This window comes from Rana temporaria, chromosome 8 (genome assembly GCF_905171775.1).
Source record: "Rana temporaria chromosome 8, aRanTem1.1, whole genome shotgun sequence".
Taxonomy (NCBI): Eukaryota; Metazoa; Chordata; class Amphibia; order Anura; family Ranidae; genus Rana; species Rana temporaria.
The window spans coordinates 84,671,423-84,688,867 of NC_053496.1; the positions used below are offsets into that span (position 1 = coordinate 84,671,423).

Genomic DNA, 17,445 nt, shown 5'->3' on the forward strand with positions numbered 1-17,445 from the left:
CAGTATAGAAACAGTCTCTGCCACAGACCATCTGAGAAACAAAATTGGATAGCCAGGAATCCTCTGCCACAGGATTTAAGTCCCAAACTTCCTGCCTTACAGTAAGAGAGCCTGTAAGACGAATTGAGTAGTGGATCCCTTTTATAACGAGGTCACCAGGCCTATCCCGAGACATCAGCTTGCCTTGCTTGGTCTCCTCCAGGGCAGGTCCTCTCCCGGTTTCCTTCGTTAAGAAGCTTCCCCCACTTGGATGGACAGCTTGGGATCCCTTCTAGAACCATAGGCCTCAGCCAGCATAGCTGGGCCTACCTGATAGGAATACAGCCTCGGACCAACGTGGTCCTGGGGCTGGAATCACACTCACACGCCTCATGCCAGGAGGGCCACAAAACGAAGGACCCCGAAAAACGGCATCTGCCCCTTAAGAATCCCTTCCCATCATGCACAGCGGGGCACCACTCCCACTGGGCTGCTGCCAAGAAGGGTCACTTAACACACCATGGTTCGCCCGAGTTCCAACATGGACCTGAGGTGGTAAGGCCACCTACAGGCAACAAGGGGAAATTTCTATCAAGCACAACCATAGCCAGAATGGAGGCTAGTTTACACAGAATTAGTAAGGTCTGAGCCCAACTATTGGCTCAGACACCCCCTAAATTTATAGTAGCACCCCAGCCATTGGGAGCCCGGTGCTACATAAATAACATTCATGTTTAATGTATTTATATTTTTTGCATGTAATATGTTTACCTAAAGTGTTAAGGGCCCTTTCATACAGACAGACCGATCGTGTCCCCCTCTCAGTTTTTTAGGCAGAGCTGATTAGACCATTCATTGTCCTCTATGTCCGTTGACACCCGCCGACATCCATGGAAACAGACAGATGGCGGTTCAGATGACAGTTGGATGGAAACAGACAGACAGTTCGTTTTCTATCCGACAACCCTTAGGGCCAGATTCTCGTCCAGCGGCGTATCTTTGCGGCGGCGTAACGTATCCGATTTATGTTACGCCGCCGCAACTTAGACGGGCAAGTGCTGTATTCTCAAAGCACTTGCTCCGTAAGTTGCGGCTTCGTAGCGTAAATCGTCCGGCGTAAGCCCGCCTAATTCAAATTTGGAACAGGGGGGGCGTGTTTTATGTAAATGTTGTGGGACCCGACGTGATTGACGTTTTTCACGAACGGCGCATGCGTCGTCCGTGGAAATCTCCCAGTGTGCATTGCTCCTAATACACCGCAAGGACGTATTGGTTTTGACGTGAACGTAAATTACGTCCAGCCCCATTCACGGACGAGTTACGCAAACAACATAAAATTTACAAATTTCGTAGCGGGAACGATGGCCATACTTAACATTGGTACGCCGCACTTACGCCACCATATAGCAGGGGTAACTATACGCCGGGAAAAGCCTAACGTAAACGGCGTCACTTTACTGCGTCGGCCGGGCGTACGTTCGTGAATTCGCGTATCTAGCTGATTTACATATTTCGACGCGTAAATCAGCGTACACGCCCCTAGCGGCCAGCGTAAATATGCAGTTGCGATCCGACGGCGTAAGAGACTTACGCCTGTTGGATCTAACAGATATCTATGCGGAACTGATTCTAAGAATCAGGCGCATAGATACGACGGCACAACGCAGAGATACGGCGGCGTATCTGGAGATACAACGTCATATCTCCACTGAGAATCTGGAGGACAGCGGGCTGTGTCCGTTTCTGCTCTGCATCCACAGACACGGACCTGTCCTCCATCTGCTCAGTGGGCATCCGTGGGAAGATTACCTGCTGGGCAGGAGGACTCCACCAGTGTGAAAGTGGCATAACCGTCTTCTGTTTTATATTGTTGCTCCTGATCATTTTAATACATGTGTTACATTGTTTTTGTGCACTGGCTTTAATTCTTGTCCCTTGTCTTGTCCCCTTCACTTAACAGGAGTCTGGAAGTGTAGCACGTATTAAACAGCCAAAGGCAAACTGAAGCAATGAGCGATACTTTAGAAAAGTTCATCTTGAGAACAGACATCACATTGATAAAAATGTGAGAAATTCAAGAGATTTTGCCGCTTTTTGAAGATCCTGGTCCGCTGTGTCCAGGGATTGTCTGTCTCTAGGCATATTGTCAATGGCAGCCCAAAGAAGGCGCATGGTAAAAGAATTCAATCCTTACGTCACTTGCTATATCTGCAAAGGCTATCTCATCAAGCCCACCACCGTCACCGAGTGCCTGCACACATGTGAGTATTGCTTTTCAAATGCAGCGCGAGACTCTTTCAAAGGAGATCAAGGATAACGAAGGCTGTTGGATGAAAACAAAAGTAATATATTGCATCTTACCAGCTCATATTTGTGGTGGCTGCATTGGCTCTTCGTTTTACTTTAGACCCTTTTCACTTTGTGCCGCCCCCGGCATCGGCAGTAAAACGCTGCTATTTTTAACAGCGATTTACCGTCGGATTTGTGGTGCCTTTTGTCCGCTAGTGGGGCAGTTTTACCCCCCCCCCGCTAAAGGGTGAAAAAGGGTTAAAACCCACCCGCAAAGTGCCGCTACAGCAGCGTTTTTCCGGCGGTAAGTGGCGCTGCCCATTGTTTTTAATGGGCAGGAGTGGTGAGTTTACCGCTCCTAATGCACTCCAAAGAAGCTGCTGGCAGGACTTTTTCTGACGCCCTGCCAGTGCACCGCTCCAGTGTGAAAGCCCGAGGGCTTTCACACTGGAGTGAATGGAGCAGCTGTTTTAGGGCGTTTTGCAGGCGCTATTTTTAACGCTATAGCGCCTGCAAAACACCCCCAGCGTGAAAGGGGTCTTAGGAAAAGAAAAATGTGTTTATTTTCAACCTGGTGATCCTGCCAGTAACACACTTCCTGTTGCTGGGTGACAGCATTCACTTACTGTATCTATAGAGGAGAAACAATTTCACTCCAAGACAAGACTACAGAACATCTCCCCCTCTTCTCTTCTCCATAACATAGAGGAGATTGTTTTTTTTAATCCTAACACACTTCCAATATCATTTCAAATAACACTGCAGTGTGTACAAGAAGTTGGGAGCTTACTGGGTTTTTGGCAGGATAGATGAGTATCCTTGTCTGTATCAAACTGATATACTAACATGGTATATTTAAAGCGGTAGTAAAGTTATTTATTTTACTTTAACCTACAGGTAAGCCTATAATAAGGCTTACCTGTAGGTAAAAAAAATATCTCCTAAACCTGTACGGTTTAGGAGATATTCCCCTTGCAATGAGCCGCTGAATGCAGCGGTGCATGCGCACAGGGGATTTTCGGCTTAAGGCCCGGCAGCCGCCGGACCTTGCCGGAAAGAAGTCTCCCGCACACATGCGCGGGAGTGACAGCATCACGGCTTCAGCCACTCGCAGCGCTAGGGCGATACCCGGAAGACACGCCGAGGCGAAATGTCAGCTGCCTCGGCGTGGACCGGGAGGGACACAGACGCCTCGTTCTAAGGTAAGTATTTCATAATGAGCCAGTATGCGGTGCATACTAGCTCATTATGCCTTTTCCTTTACAGGTGTAAAGAGAAAAAGCAGTATTAAACCTAAAAGCAAACATATTGCAGCTTATCAGATATGCTGGCTGTATTTGTTTTCGTTTTTAGGCTTTCTTTCTTCTTTTTTTATCTGGCAATCCAACAAGCAAGTCTGTTTTTTCACTGCACAAACTCTCCAGCAGAATGTATCAGTTTACATGGATGAGACAAGCTATCTTGTATATACGCCTGTAGTGTGAACGCCGCTGCCGCCCCGACACGCCAGAGGGATGCTTTGCCCTCTATGTAGATGGTTCACATCTCCACGCCGGATGACTGACGCCTGCCGCCTGAAAAAAGGTCCCGGACCTTTTTTTCAGGCATCTTTCGGCGTTCGGCTAGGAGATGTGAACCATCTCCATAGAGGGGGTCACAGGCTGCATTCACAATCGCGGCGTTTTTTTGCCGCGAATCGCGGTACAAAATGCCGCTATTTGCCGCCGCAATTCGCGGGAAAAAACGCCGCGATTCACTACGCTATAGTGTGAATGCAGCCTTACTGGTAGAGGTGGTTGGATGATCAGCTTTTATTTATTCATGCAAAACTTTATCCCCAAAATGTTTGCTGTAACTAATTACAAAGTGTAAGCTGGAGCTTGGCTCCATTTTGTAGGTGGCTCTAAGTCCCCATTCACATCTAGGCGTTTTGTCGCCTGTAGTGCGACGCCACTGCCGCCAGAGGGATGAAAAGACATTGCCCTCTATGGGGATGGTTCACATCTCCACACCTGCCGCATGTCGCCTGCCGCCTGAAAAAAGGTCCCGGACCTTTTTTTCAGGCGGCTTTCGGCGTTCGGGAACCATCTCCATAGAGGGGCACATCTAGGCGGACAATCGTGGCGTTTTGTCGCTGCAAATCGCGGTACAAAACGCTGCTATTAGCCGCCGCAATTCGCGGGACAAAACGCCGCGAATTTGTCTGCCTAGATGTGAATGGAGCCTTAATCTGCTAATACATTTAACGCTGCCCTGCAAACCCCCCCACTGACAATACTGCTGTGCCTCCTATTCTCCTTCATCCAGAGTGGTGTCTCACTAATACTGGAGGTGTGGTGTGTAACTGGCCAGATCACGAGGGGAAAATTTTCAAACAAAAGAAAACTGATGCAGCCACCACATTTAATGCTTGGTAAGCTGCAATATATTACATTTTGGGTATAATATCACTTTAACAGAACAAGTAAGAGTTCATATGAAGTTCATGGATGGGGTTTACAGGCACTTTTATGATTTGCTTTTGTAATTGGACTTCCACTTGGCCGTTTTCTTTTCTTCTACTTTCCAGTCGCACGGCTATTGTTTTGGAGTATCTGTCTTGTACCCTTCTAGTGGCATTGTTTGTGCATCAGTTTGTAAAGATAATGTGCAGTGAAAGTGATGTAGGCGAGCAGCTTGTCACACTGACAGGAACACAGTAAATCCTCTTCCCTTTTGACTTTCACAAGTTATTTAAGCAAATAATCCTCTTATCTGCTGACATGCAGATCTGTCCGGTAGCCATTAAATATGGAAACGGTGTTCCCTGAAATGGCAAGTTTAACCACTTCCATACCAGGCACTTACGCACCTTCCCGCCCAAGCCAATTTTCAGCTTTCAGCACTGTCGCTCTTTGAATGGCAATTGCGCGGTCATGCTACACTGTACCCAAACAAAATTGGCGTCATTTTTTCCCCACAAATAGAGCTTTCTTTTGGTGGTATTTGATCACCTCTGCGATTTTTTTTTTTGCGCAAAAAAACAAAAAAAAGGCTGAAAATTTGGAAAAAAAATTACGTTTTTATTTTTTTCTGTTAATTTTTTTGTAAATAAGTTTTCTCTTTCAATTACGGGCACTGATATGGCGGCACTAATGGGCACCGATGAGATGGCACTGATGGACATCGATGAGGTAGTACTGATGGGCACAGATGAGGTGGCACTGATTGGCGGCGCTGGTATGCGACACTGATGGGCACTCATAGGTGGCACTGATTGGCACACATAGGTGGCACTGATGGGCACACATAGGCGGCACTGATGGGCACACATAGGCGGCACTGATGGGCACTCATGGGCGGCACTGGGCACTCATAGGCGGCACAGATGGGCACTCATGGGCGGCACTTATGGGTGGCACTGATGGATACTTATGGGTGGCACAGATGGGCACTGGGCATGGATGGGCACTGTGGGGTGGCACTGATGGACACTGTGGGGTGGCACTGATGGACACTGGGGTGGCACTGATGGACACTGTGGGGCAGCACTGATTTTGCCAGGTTGCCAGTCAGTGCCCATTTGTGGGCACTGATTGGCATCTTTTTTCTTTTTTTGAATGCTTTTTTTTTTTTTTTTTAACGTCTTTTTTTTTTTTTGCAGGCTTTTTATTTATTTTTTTGCCCACCCTGGTGGTCCAGGGTGGGCATCCCTGGTGGTCCAGTGTGGCGATCCGAGGGGGGGCTGCGCTGATAAACAATCAGCGCGAACCCCCCCCCTGTCAGGAGAGCCGCAGATCGGCTCTCCTCTACTCGCGTCTGTCAGACGCGAGTGAGGAAGAGCCATCAACGGCTCTTCCTGTTTACATTGTGATCAGCCGTCATTGGACACGGCTGATCACGTGGTAAAGAGTCTCCGCCGGAGGCTCTTTACCAAGATCGGAGATGCAGGGTGTCAGACTGATACCCCGCATCACCGATCGCCGCGATGCGCGCCCGCACGGGCGCGCGCGGCATGAAATCCTGCAGGACGTTGTGGAACGTCCTGTCAGGATTTCATAACCACTTCCCGGACGTAAATCGGCTATAGGCCGGACGGGAAGTGGTTAAAAGAGGCTGTTTGTTTTGGGACAGCGGACAACCCCAGTGCCCTATTTTTTTGGGTGATGTTTTATCACTTTTGCTTTAACATTGGTACCAATTTGTACTGTTTGCTTATTCAGTAACTGCAGGTGATGAGTCTCTCCATGCAATATTCTTGAACTGCATGCCACTTTATAAGGCCCCATGCACACGAGAAGCAAATGCAAACGCATGTAAACTCAAGTTTTCAAAGGCAAAAACCGGCGTTTAAAACGCCCGTTTTTTGCCGCGAATATCGCAGCGTTTTGCTGCGTTTAGCTGCGTTTTACCACGTTTGCGGCTATCGGCGTTCATAACAAAGACATTGTAGACCCTCCCAAAGCTTTGAAACGCAAAAACTTTTGCGTCTGAACCCAAAATTTTGCGTCTGAAAAAACGAGCCTAAACCCAACTGCTTTAAAACCCAAAAAAACGTGAATGTGTGCATGGACACATAGGATAACATTAAATGTGTTAACCTCCCTGGCGGTATGATTCTTTCAGAAAAAACATGCTGAAAGCGGTACCATTATTTGCAAGGAAATTTGGCGTTTTATATTGTAGGCCTGTAATTCTTAGGAATAACTCACTTAAATCTGACCAAACAAGCTTCTAATAGGCATCCCGGGTATGACATTTTTTTTAAAACAAAATTATAAATTATAATATAATAAATAATTATAAATAATTATAACAAATAATAATATAATTATAATAAAAAATATTCAATAATGTAATCAAATCAAAATCACTGAAATTTGCTCAGTTGCAGAATTGTTGCTGTCATTATTTTTATTTTTTTTATGACGAATTTCCCCACAAATCGCTATCGCACAATTCTGCAAGTGATTATAATTTATTATCGCTGTTTTTTAGCTGATCTAAAGCTATTTTTGACATAAAGGGACACTTTTGGTTGCTATGGACAATCTACAGTTTGCAGGGAGAAAGAACAGTTTTTATTATATAAAGGTACATGTAGGACACTGGGCAGACCACTAGGGGTGTGTATTTTTTACATACAGTACTGTAATCTATAAGATTACAGTATACTGTATGTATAGTGTTTGTTTACTTTTTTTAATTTGGCGCCGTCCTCTGTCCCCGTGCGTCGTAACGTCGCAGGGAACGGAGATCGGTGGCACAGGAGGACGCTGTGTGAATCGAGCGAGGTCCCGCTCGCTCACACAGCGCGGTGGCATCGCTGGATCCAGGGACAAGGTAAGTAAAACTCCCTGTACATCCAGCGAGGCAAGCCCGAGTCTGACTCGGGGTTACCGATCCTAGCCCAAAAATCTCACCCCGAGTCAGACTCGGGAACACCGCCCAGGAGGTTAAGGGGCAGTTGAAAAAAATGCCCAAATGCCTCTGAACTCGAGTTTACCAGCGTCTCGTGTGCATGGGGCCTAATCTCTCCTGTTTTACAAATACAATGGACTCCAACACATTGCTGACTATACCCTGGAGCCATTCTATTGGCACCGGTGATGCTCTAGTACAGGGGACTCCAAACTTCCTATACAAAGGACCAGTTCAGACTTTAGGGGGGCCAGACTATGGTCAGTGAGAAAATTGCATAGCACACCTGTGGTTAGGTGGAGGAGGAATAGTTCCCAATCATTGGTATCAGTGGGAGGAATAGTACCCCATCAATGGTGTTAGTGGGAGGAATAGTGCCTAATCATTGGTGTCAGTAGGAGGAATAGTGCCCCATCATTGATATCAGTGGGATGAATAGGGTCGTATCAGTGGGAAGAATAGTGCCCCATCATTGGTATCAGTGGGAGGAATAGTGTCCCATCATTGGAAGGAATGGCGCCCCATCATTGGTGTCAGTGTAAGGAATAGTGCCCCATTGGTATCAGTGTGAGGAATAGTGTCCCATCATTGGTATCAGTGTGAGGAATAGTGCCCCATCATTGCTATCAGTGGAAGGAATAGTGCCCCATCATTGCTTATTAGTGGGAGAAGTAGTGTCCCATCATTGGTATCAGTGGGAGGAATAGTGTCCCATCACTGGTATCAGTGTGAGGAATAGTGCCCCATCATTGCTATCAGTGGAAGGAATAGTGCCCCATCATTGCTATCAGTGGAAGGAATAGTGCCCCATCATTGGTTATTAGTGGGAGAAGTAGTGTCCCATCATTGGTATCAGTGGGAGGAATAGTGCACCATCTTTGGTGTCAGTAGGAGTGATAGTGCCCCATCGTTGGTATCAGGTGGAGGAATAGAGCCCCATCGTTGGTATTGGTAGGAGGAATAGTGCCTCATCAATGGTATCAGTTGGAGGAATAGTGCCACGTGGGTGTCAGTTGGAGGAATAGTGCCATGTGGGTGTCAGTTGGAGGAATAGTGCCATGTGGGTGTCAGTGCGAGGAATAGTGCCATGTGGGTGTCAGTGCGAGGAATAGTGCCATGTGGGTGTCAGTGCGAGGAATAGTGCCATGTGGGTGTCAGTGCGAGGAATAGTGCCCCATTGTTGGTGTCAGTGAAATTAATAATGACCTATTATTGGTGTAAGTGGGAGGAATACTGCCCCATCATTGGTGTCAGTGGGAAGAATAATACCCCATTGTTAATGTCAGAGGGAGGATGAGTGTCCCAAGTGCCGGATAAAGACCAGCAAGGGGCCACATCTGGCCCGTGGGACGTAGTTTGGTGCCACCTGTTTAGATAAAATGAGTTGGCTGGAAAAGCGCTCTTGTACAATAATGTGTTCTAATTTTTAATATACAGAATTTCTACAACAAGTATATTGAATCATTTCTTATATCTACATCTCCTGTGCTTTTTTTTTATAAAGTTTGTAAGAGTTGTATAGTCCAACATTTTGAAGAGAGCAACGATTGTCCGAAATGTGGAAACCAGGTCCATGAAACCAATCCTCTAGAAATGCTAAGGTATGGAAATGCTTTCTCTTCCTCTTCTAGAGAAATACCACTGGGGGTGATTTTGTATTGGACCCTCTAATGTGCTGCCAGTGTTCATTTGTCTGCAATTCAATCATATTTACTAACATTCCTAAACGAATATATATATAATTAGATGGGCTTTGCAGTTTTATAAGGCTGTGAATAATACCACCGTGTAATGTGGGGAAGCCAGTTGTAGAAATGATCTCTATTCAAACGTTATGTTCATTCATGCAGTTATAGTAAATAGTAATAGTAAAAGTAGATTTGTTCATTATTGGGTTAGGATACAATTTTAGATTCCAGATGTCCCCCCCCCCCCCCCCCCTATTTTCAGATGTGTTAAATGGAATCGGCAACCATTAAAGATAAGCAAATTGTCAATTTGCCCACACATACAAATCTAAAGTTGGGGATACAGATTAAAGCGGTTGTAAACCTTAATTTTTCACTTTTACCTACAGGTAAGCCTATAATAAGGCTTACCTGTAGGTAAAAAGAATATCTCCTAAACCTGTACGGTTTAGGAGATATTCCCCTCGCAATGCGGGCGGCGCATGCGCAGGGGGGATCCACGGTGGAAGATCCGGTGCATTGCCATGAAATGAGATTTGCCATGGAATGAGATGGTCCGCCTCCATCTCATCCTATTGGCTCACTCATGTCACGTGACAAAACATCAGTCACAGCTAGGCTATCATAGGGAGAGGATCTCCTCTCCCTGTGATAGCCCGATAGCACTGTCAGCAGCGTGCCTCCCGCCAGCGCTAAGTACACCCCGTGCCCGCAGCTCTACTCCCCGATTAAGTACACCCCGCAGCTCTACTCCCTGTCCCCCGCAGCTCTACTCCCCGTCCCCCGTTAAGGCTCAGGGAACAGGGCGAGTCTACGCTATTAGCGTAGACCTAGCGCTGGCTACGTTACGCTACTAACGTAGCCAACGCTAGGTCTACGCTAATAGCGTAGACTCGCCCCGTTCCCTGAGCCTTGACGGGGAGTAGAGCTGCGGGCGCGGGGTGTACTTAGCGCTGGCGGGAGGCACGCTGCTGACAGTGCTATCGGGCTATCACAGGGAGAGGAGATCCTCTCCCTATGATAGCCTAGCTGTGACTGATGTTTTGTCACGTGACATGAGTGAGCCAATAGGATGAGATGGAGGCGGACCATCTCATTCCATGGCAAATCTCATTTCATGGCAATGCACCGGCAGCCGCCGGACCTTGCCGATTTTAAATCTCCCGCGCGCACGTGCGGGAGTGACGTCATCGCCGCTCCAGCCAATCACAGCGCTGGAGCGGCGATACCCGGAAGACACGCCGGAGCAAGATGACATCTCGCTCGGCCTGAACCAGGTAAGTGTTGTTCACCTCGTTTTGAGGTAAGTATTTCATAATCAGCTATTATGCGGTGCATACTAGCTGATTTTGCATTTTGCCTTGCAGGTAAAAAAAATAAAAAATTATATATGCGGTTTACAACCGCTTAAAGCTATGTGGTTCCACCTGAATATAAGTGTGTCTGTAGATTGGACAGCAGCCATCGTTAATGCTGTATGATGCAATGCAGTGTCACACAGCTGTGTGTGTGTGTGTGTGTGTATAGCTTCACCGCTGACACTCAGTTTGCATTTCTATTTATAGATGTGCTACAGCTTTAGTTTGCCATAAACTATACCATCAATATACTATTGTACTCTGATTTGTGTTACCTTTTACTTAATAAAGGTCTTCACTGGACAACACATTTTCACACAACTACTTTTGCCTCATATCTATAAGAAAATACAGCCTCCTACGTGTCCTACAGGACAAACAATATGGTTGCTGATGGATAAAACAAAAATATATGTAATGCAGTAAAACCTTGTTTTGAGAGCGTTTTGCAAGACAAGCAAAATTGTTTTATAAATTTGGACTTGATATACAAGCAATGTCTTGATTTACAAGTAGTATCATGTCACAACTGAGTATAAAATAGCGAGGCGCCTCTAATGCCTCGTTTCCACTGAGCGGATCGGTTCGGTACGGTGCGCTATTTTGGGTGTTTCCATTATGAAAGTGTGCCATAAAACCAAACCGTACCGCACCATTCTGCGTCCTGCTTCAGATGTGGGGCCATAGAAAATGGAACGGTTCGGTTTGGGCGGAGCTACAATACATTCCACTGATTGGTGGACACGCTAGGCATTTTTACTAAACCCTGTATGGCCCCCGACAGTCTGACTTGCAGTGGAAACGCTGACCAGAATAGACCGGACCATTCTAGCTGTTCCAAACTGTACCGACCCGAATCGTACCGCTCAGTGGAAACGAGGCATAAGTGTAGCAATATGGTTACATTTAATGAAGATACAACATTTAGCAACTCACATGGTTGATGATTAAAAGAGGCACATCTAAGTATGCAGACATCCGGGGTAAAGCTGTCCACATAGACTGTCCTCCTCACCGCCATTGATGTCGTCCCTTCCGCGAGTTGTTCAGTCTTCCTTTCAGATCGCTCTACTGCAGGATAGTCTTCCTGGTCACGATTGCAAGACTGATAGAAGTAAGAGGCCTCGTACACACGGCCGAGGAACTCGACGTGCCAAACACGTCGAGTTCCTCGGCCAGTTCAGCCCTGAAGCCGCCGAGGACCTCGGCGGGCCGAGAGCTCCCATAGAACAACGAGGAAATAGAGAACATGTTCTCTATTTCCTCGCCGAGGTCCTCGTCGGCTTCCTCGGCCGAAAGTGTACACACGGCCGGGTTTCTCGGCAGAATTCAGCCAGAAACTCGGTCGGAAGCTGAATTCTGCCGAGGAAACTGGTCGTGTGTACGGGGCCAGAGCCGGCGGTGAGGAGGACAGTCTATGTGGACAGCTTTACCCCAGATCCCTGCATACTTGGATGTGCCTCTTTTTTAATCATCAACCATGTGAGTTGCTAAATGTTGTACCCTCATTAGATGTAACCAAATTGCTACACTTAGAGGCGCCTCTCTTCTCTCTTATACTCTGTAGCTCCTGCTGGATTTAGCTTCTAATCCCCTTGTGGAGGCTGCCATTTGTGGATGGACATTTTATGGTTACACAACCTATCACATTTCTATAATCTTTGGGGGATCATTAAGGTAAAACTGACACTGCCACAGATCGCATGGATGCTGTGCAATTGCAATGCGATGCACGAAACACACATGATTCGCTTATCACATTGCTATAATCTTTTTATTTGGACTATAAACTGAAGGACTTAAGAATAAATGGTTGTGGAACGAATCATTTGAGTTTCCATTATTTCTTATGGGAAAATGTGCTTTGATATACAAGTGCTTTGGATTGCAAGCATGCTTCTGGAACAAATGATGCTCGCAATCCAAGGTTTTACTGTATTTCCTTTTGCTAAAAAACACCGAACATTGGTTATTCAACTATTCACTGGCTGGAAGACTGGATTTACAGGCCTGTATATTATAAGGAAATGGTTTTGGTTTTATTGTATACATTTATTTATTTTTCTAAAGAAAGGTAAAATGTACTCATATTCTACCATGAATTGGTGAATATAGTCTGTGTGTCCAAAGCCATTAGGCCCCTTTCACACTGGGGCGGGAGGTGCGGTGGCGGTAAAGCGCTGCTATTTTTAACTGTGCTTTACCGCTAATTTCGCTGTGCTATTTTGCCACTATCAGGGCGGTTTTACTCTGCAGAGGCGCATTGCCGGCGGTATAGCCACGCTGTCCTATTGATTTCAATGGGGGGGAGCAGTGGAGGAGCAGTATCCACACCGCTGCAAAGATGCGGTTAGCAGGACTTCTTTTCATGTCCTGCTAGCGCACCGTTCCAGTGTGAAAGCAATCTATAGAATTTTTTAAACGTTGCCTATGGAGATTTTTAAGGGTAAAAGTTTGACGCCATTCCACGAGCAGGCTCAATTTTGAAGCGTGACATGTTGGGTATCATTTTACTCGGCGTAACATTATCTTTCACAATATAAAAAATAATTGGGCTAACTTTACTGTTGTCTTATTTTTTAATTAAAAAAAAAATGAATTTTTTCCAAAAAAAGTGCGCTTGTAAGGCTGCGCAAATACGGTGTGACAAAAAGTATTGCAATGACCGCCATTTTATTCTCTAGGGTGTTAAAAAAAATATATATAATGTTTGGGGGTTTTAAGTAATTTTCTAGCAAAAAAAAAGTTTTAATCTTGTAAACACCAATAGGTGGATTCAAGTAGGCCGCCGCATCTTTGCGGCGGCGTAGCGTATCGTATTTACACTACGCCGCCGTAAGTTAGCTAGGCAAGTACTGTATTCACAAAGTACTTGCCTGCTAAGTTACGGCGGCGTAGCGTAAATACGGCGGGTGTAAGCGCGCCTAATTCAAATTAGGCTGAGGGGGCGTGTTTTATGTTAATGGAGGGTGACCTGACGTGATTGATGGTTTTTACGAACGGCGCATGCGCCGTCCGTGTACATATCCCAGTGTGCATTGCGGCAAAGTACGTATTGGTTTCGACGTGGACGTAAATTACGTCTAGCCCTATTCACGGACGACTTACGCAAACGACTAAAAATTTTCAAATTTCGACGCGGGAATGACGGCCATACTTAACATTACTAGTCCAGCTATTTGATGGAATAACTTTACGCCTGAAAATGCCTTACGTACATGGCGTATCTTTACTGCGACGGGCAGGCGTACGTTTGTGAATAGGCGTATCTAGTGATTTACATATTCTACGCCGAACGCAATGAAAGCGACACCTAGCGGCCAGCCTAAATATTGCACCCTAAGATACGACGGCGCAAGCCGACGTATCTTAGATAGGTTTAAATGTATCTCAGTTTGAGAATACACTTAAACTTAGGACGGCGCAGATTCCGAGTTAGGTCGGCGTATCTACTGATACGCCGGCCTAACTCTTACTGAATCTAGCTACAAGTCTGAAAAACAGGCAAGGTCCTTAAGTGGTTAAATGAACAAGCTGAGGTTAGAAGCTGATTGGCTACCATGCAGAGCTGCACCAGATTAGGAGTGCTGCAGTTTTAGTAAATCCCCCCCCAAAGGCTTTTATTGAGTAGATTTCAGGAATTTTGGGACTTTGGCAAGAAGTTCCTAAACTCCCATTTAGCAACATTTGGTCCACATAGTCACACTGTATGTGGGGAAAATAGCCACCCTCTGCTCAGGACAATGTGGACTTACAATATTGCGTGCCAACACAGTAGCACAGAAAACCTCCCCTTCATAAAATGCCATTAATAAAATGGGGCATGTGTGCAGTGCAAGAACATTAGTTCAAGTAGTTGTAGCTCTGCATCTGACCGCAATATATGTGTACTGCTTGTAACCACAGACAGACAGGAAGTGAAGAGGGGAAAAAAAGCCTCCTTAAGTAGTGCGCAAAGAGATAATGACCTGAAAAAAACAAAAAAAAAACAGTATGTAAACTTTGCGAGTTATATACTAAAGGCAAATCCACTTTGCACTACAAGTGCACTTGACAGTGCAGTCGCTGTAGATCTGAGGGGGACATGCAAGGAAAATAATAAACAGCTATTTAGCTTGCACATGATTAGATGATAAAATCAGCAGAGCTTCCCCTCATTTCAGATCTTCCCCTCGGATCTACAGGGACTGCACTTCCATATGCAATATAGTGTGAAGGACATTATGCTGGCATTGAGTTATTTATGTATGGAAGGTTTAATGACACTTATTATTATTATTATTATTATTATTAGGTAGTTTAATCAGGAAATGCACTTGTTCAATTGATTTTATTTTTTATTGTCAGGCTGGATAACACACTTGAAGAAATCATATTTAAGTTAGTGCCAGGACTTCGGGAAAGTAAGTATTGTATTTCTACTTTGGGAGCTGAACTGTTTTGTTGTCCAAGACTAACTTTTGGTTACTGTTAAATAGGAGAAGACCAAAAGGAAACTGAATTCTGGAAGAGAAAACATCCAGGAGAAAGTGGAGAAGGTAGTTTATGTTGTTCTGTGCATGTTTTATTATTTCGTAGGAAAACCGTTTTTAGATCATTCGCAGCACAAATAAAGCTGAACTCCAGCTTTACCTTCAGTCTTGCAGACTCCTCTCTTGTACTAAAATTGCTTACCCTGATCTCACTGCACGATGTGAGCTTTTAAGGCTCCTTTTACATTACCGCGTCTCCAAAGTCGCGCGACTTCCATTGCAACGGGACTTTTATTTGACTTAAAGGGACACTAAAGGAATTTTTTAGCTAAATAGCTTCCTTTACCTTACTGCAGTCCTGGTTTCATGTCCTCATTGTTTGTTTTTGCTGTAATCCTTCTCTGTTCTGAACACTCCCTGGTTGTCTGTTTCCTGATGAAAAAAGTCATGGGAGCTTTCTCTCTGTGGTCACTAATCAAGGAGGTGTGATTACTGTGTGTCTAAAACCCCTCAGCACCAATCTGTTTTTTTTTTCCAAACCATCACTGCCCTGTATTGGCTCTGTGCAGCAGAGAAGCAGGAAACATGCAAAAACGAAACTGAAACTACAGGTACATTATACGATTGATTTTTATCTATTTTTAATCATTTTTAAAAGGAATCAGTTAACTATTATGTCTCTATACCCTGTAACCAGTCATTTTAGCAAAAAAAATCATTTCCTTTACAACTCTTTTAACATTCTCTGGGCCAAAGTTCAGACCATCGTAGTAGTCGCATCGACTTTTGTAGTGTCCGTAGGAATGTCTCTCCTAAAACCTCGTACACACGATAGGTTAAACCGAGGACAACGGTCTGATGGACCGTTTTCATCGTTCAAAACCGATCGTGTGTGGGCCACATAGGTTATTTAACCATCGGTTAAAAAAAAGCCAACTTGCTTTAAATTTAACTGATGGATTCCTAACCGATGGGGGAAAAAACGATCGTTAGTAGGCACAACCATCGGTTAAAAATCCACGCATGCTCAGAATCAAGTCGACGCATGCTTGGAAGCATTGAACTTCGTTTTTTCAGCACGTCGTTGTGTTTTACGTCACCGCAGTCTGACGCGATCGTTTTGTTTAACCTATGGTGTGTAGGCGCGACGGACCATCAGTCAGCTTCATAGGTTAACCGATGAAAATGGTCCATCGGTCCGTTCTCATCGGATGGACTGATCGTGTGTACGCGGCTTGAGAGTCCTGCAACTTGGGGTCTCACAAGTTGGATCCCAACACCTAGAACACACTACTAGTTTTTTTTTTCTCATTCAACCGGTCAGCTTTTTTCATACCGGCTGTCATGCACATGGGCCAAATGTCGGCTGGTTTCTGCTGCTGCCCGTGTGTACTAGGCTTGAATCTGCATTCACACCTGAGCGTAGCGGTTTTCCGGAGCGATTTTGTCGCGTTTTTTATGCATGAGTTTTTTAGCGTGTTTTTGAGCTTTCCCGTTAAAAAATACTAATTATTGGCCAATAGGGAAAGACTCTCAACTTGACCCTGTGAGTTTAAAAATTCTCTTGGAATAGGCGAGTTTGATCAGTGCCTCCCTCCTTCTAGGGATTTTTCTGGCCTCAGTGAACATGTGGGATGTGGAACGATCTCATGATGCATGTCAGCCTTTTGGGCTGAGGGGGTGTCCTAGGTTTTCCATTGGTGCAGGGGACAGGAGATGTATGTCTTCCAAACAACAATCTTCTGGAACTCGATGGAGTGATTTGGTTGTCCCTTCAGTGCTGTACTGCTCAATTACAAGGTCACCCCAAAAACAATTCAGTCAGACAATGCCACAGCAGTGGCTTACATACACCATCAGGGAGGCACCAGAAGTCACACCACCATCCACATCCTAGGTGTGGGAAATTGGCATCTTCATCTGGAAATGTACCAAGCCTTTTGCCGCAGGTGCAGGATATCAGACATGGATCTCTTGACATCCAGATTCAATAGCAAACTAGACAGGTTTGTTGCCCAGTCCAGAAACCATCAGACCTTTGCAGTGGCTCAGTGGTATCAGTTCCACTTGATGTATGCCTTTCCAAATCTCCAGCTTCTCTGTTATCTGCTTCACAGGATAGAGATGAAGGGAATTCTGGTGATTCATATTGCACCGAACTGGCCAAGGATGTGGTATGTAGACATACTTGCAGACTCTCCTTGGTCCTTTCTGGATCGTCCAGTTCTTCTGCCCAAGGGCTGGTCCACCATCCTGCTT

General features: G+C 45.5%; 1 protein-coding gene across 3 annotated transcripts in view; it reads left to right on the top strand.

Moving 5' to 3' along the window:
- PCGF5 (polycomb group ring finger 5) overlaps window positions 1–17,445 on the top strand; it is an 84,355-nt gene that overhangs the window by 46,618 nt on the left and 20,292 nt on the right. For all 3 annotated transcript variants that reach the window (XM_040362128.1, XM_040362126.1, XM_040362127.1), the window contains 4 exons: window positions 1,940–2,240; window positions 9,173–9,269; window positions 15,062–15,117; window positions 15,193–15,252. In XM_040362128.1, coding sequence (XP_040218062.1) covers window positions 2,129–2,240; window positions 9,173–9,269; window positions 15,062–15,117; window positions 15,193–15,252 — 325 coding nt within the window. In that variant the 5' untranslated portion in view covers window positions 1,940–2,128. The remainder of the gene's footprint in view (window positions 1–1,939; window positions 2,241–9,172; window positions 9,270–15,061; window positions 15,118–15,192; window positions 15,253–17,445) is intronic.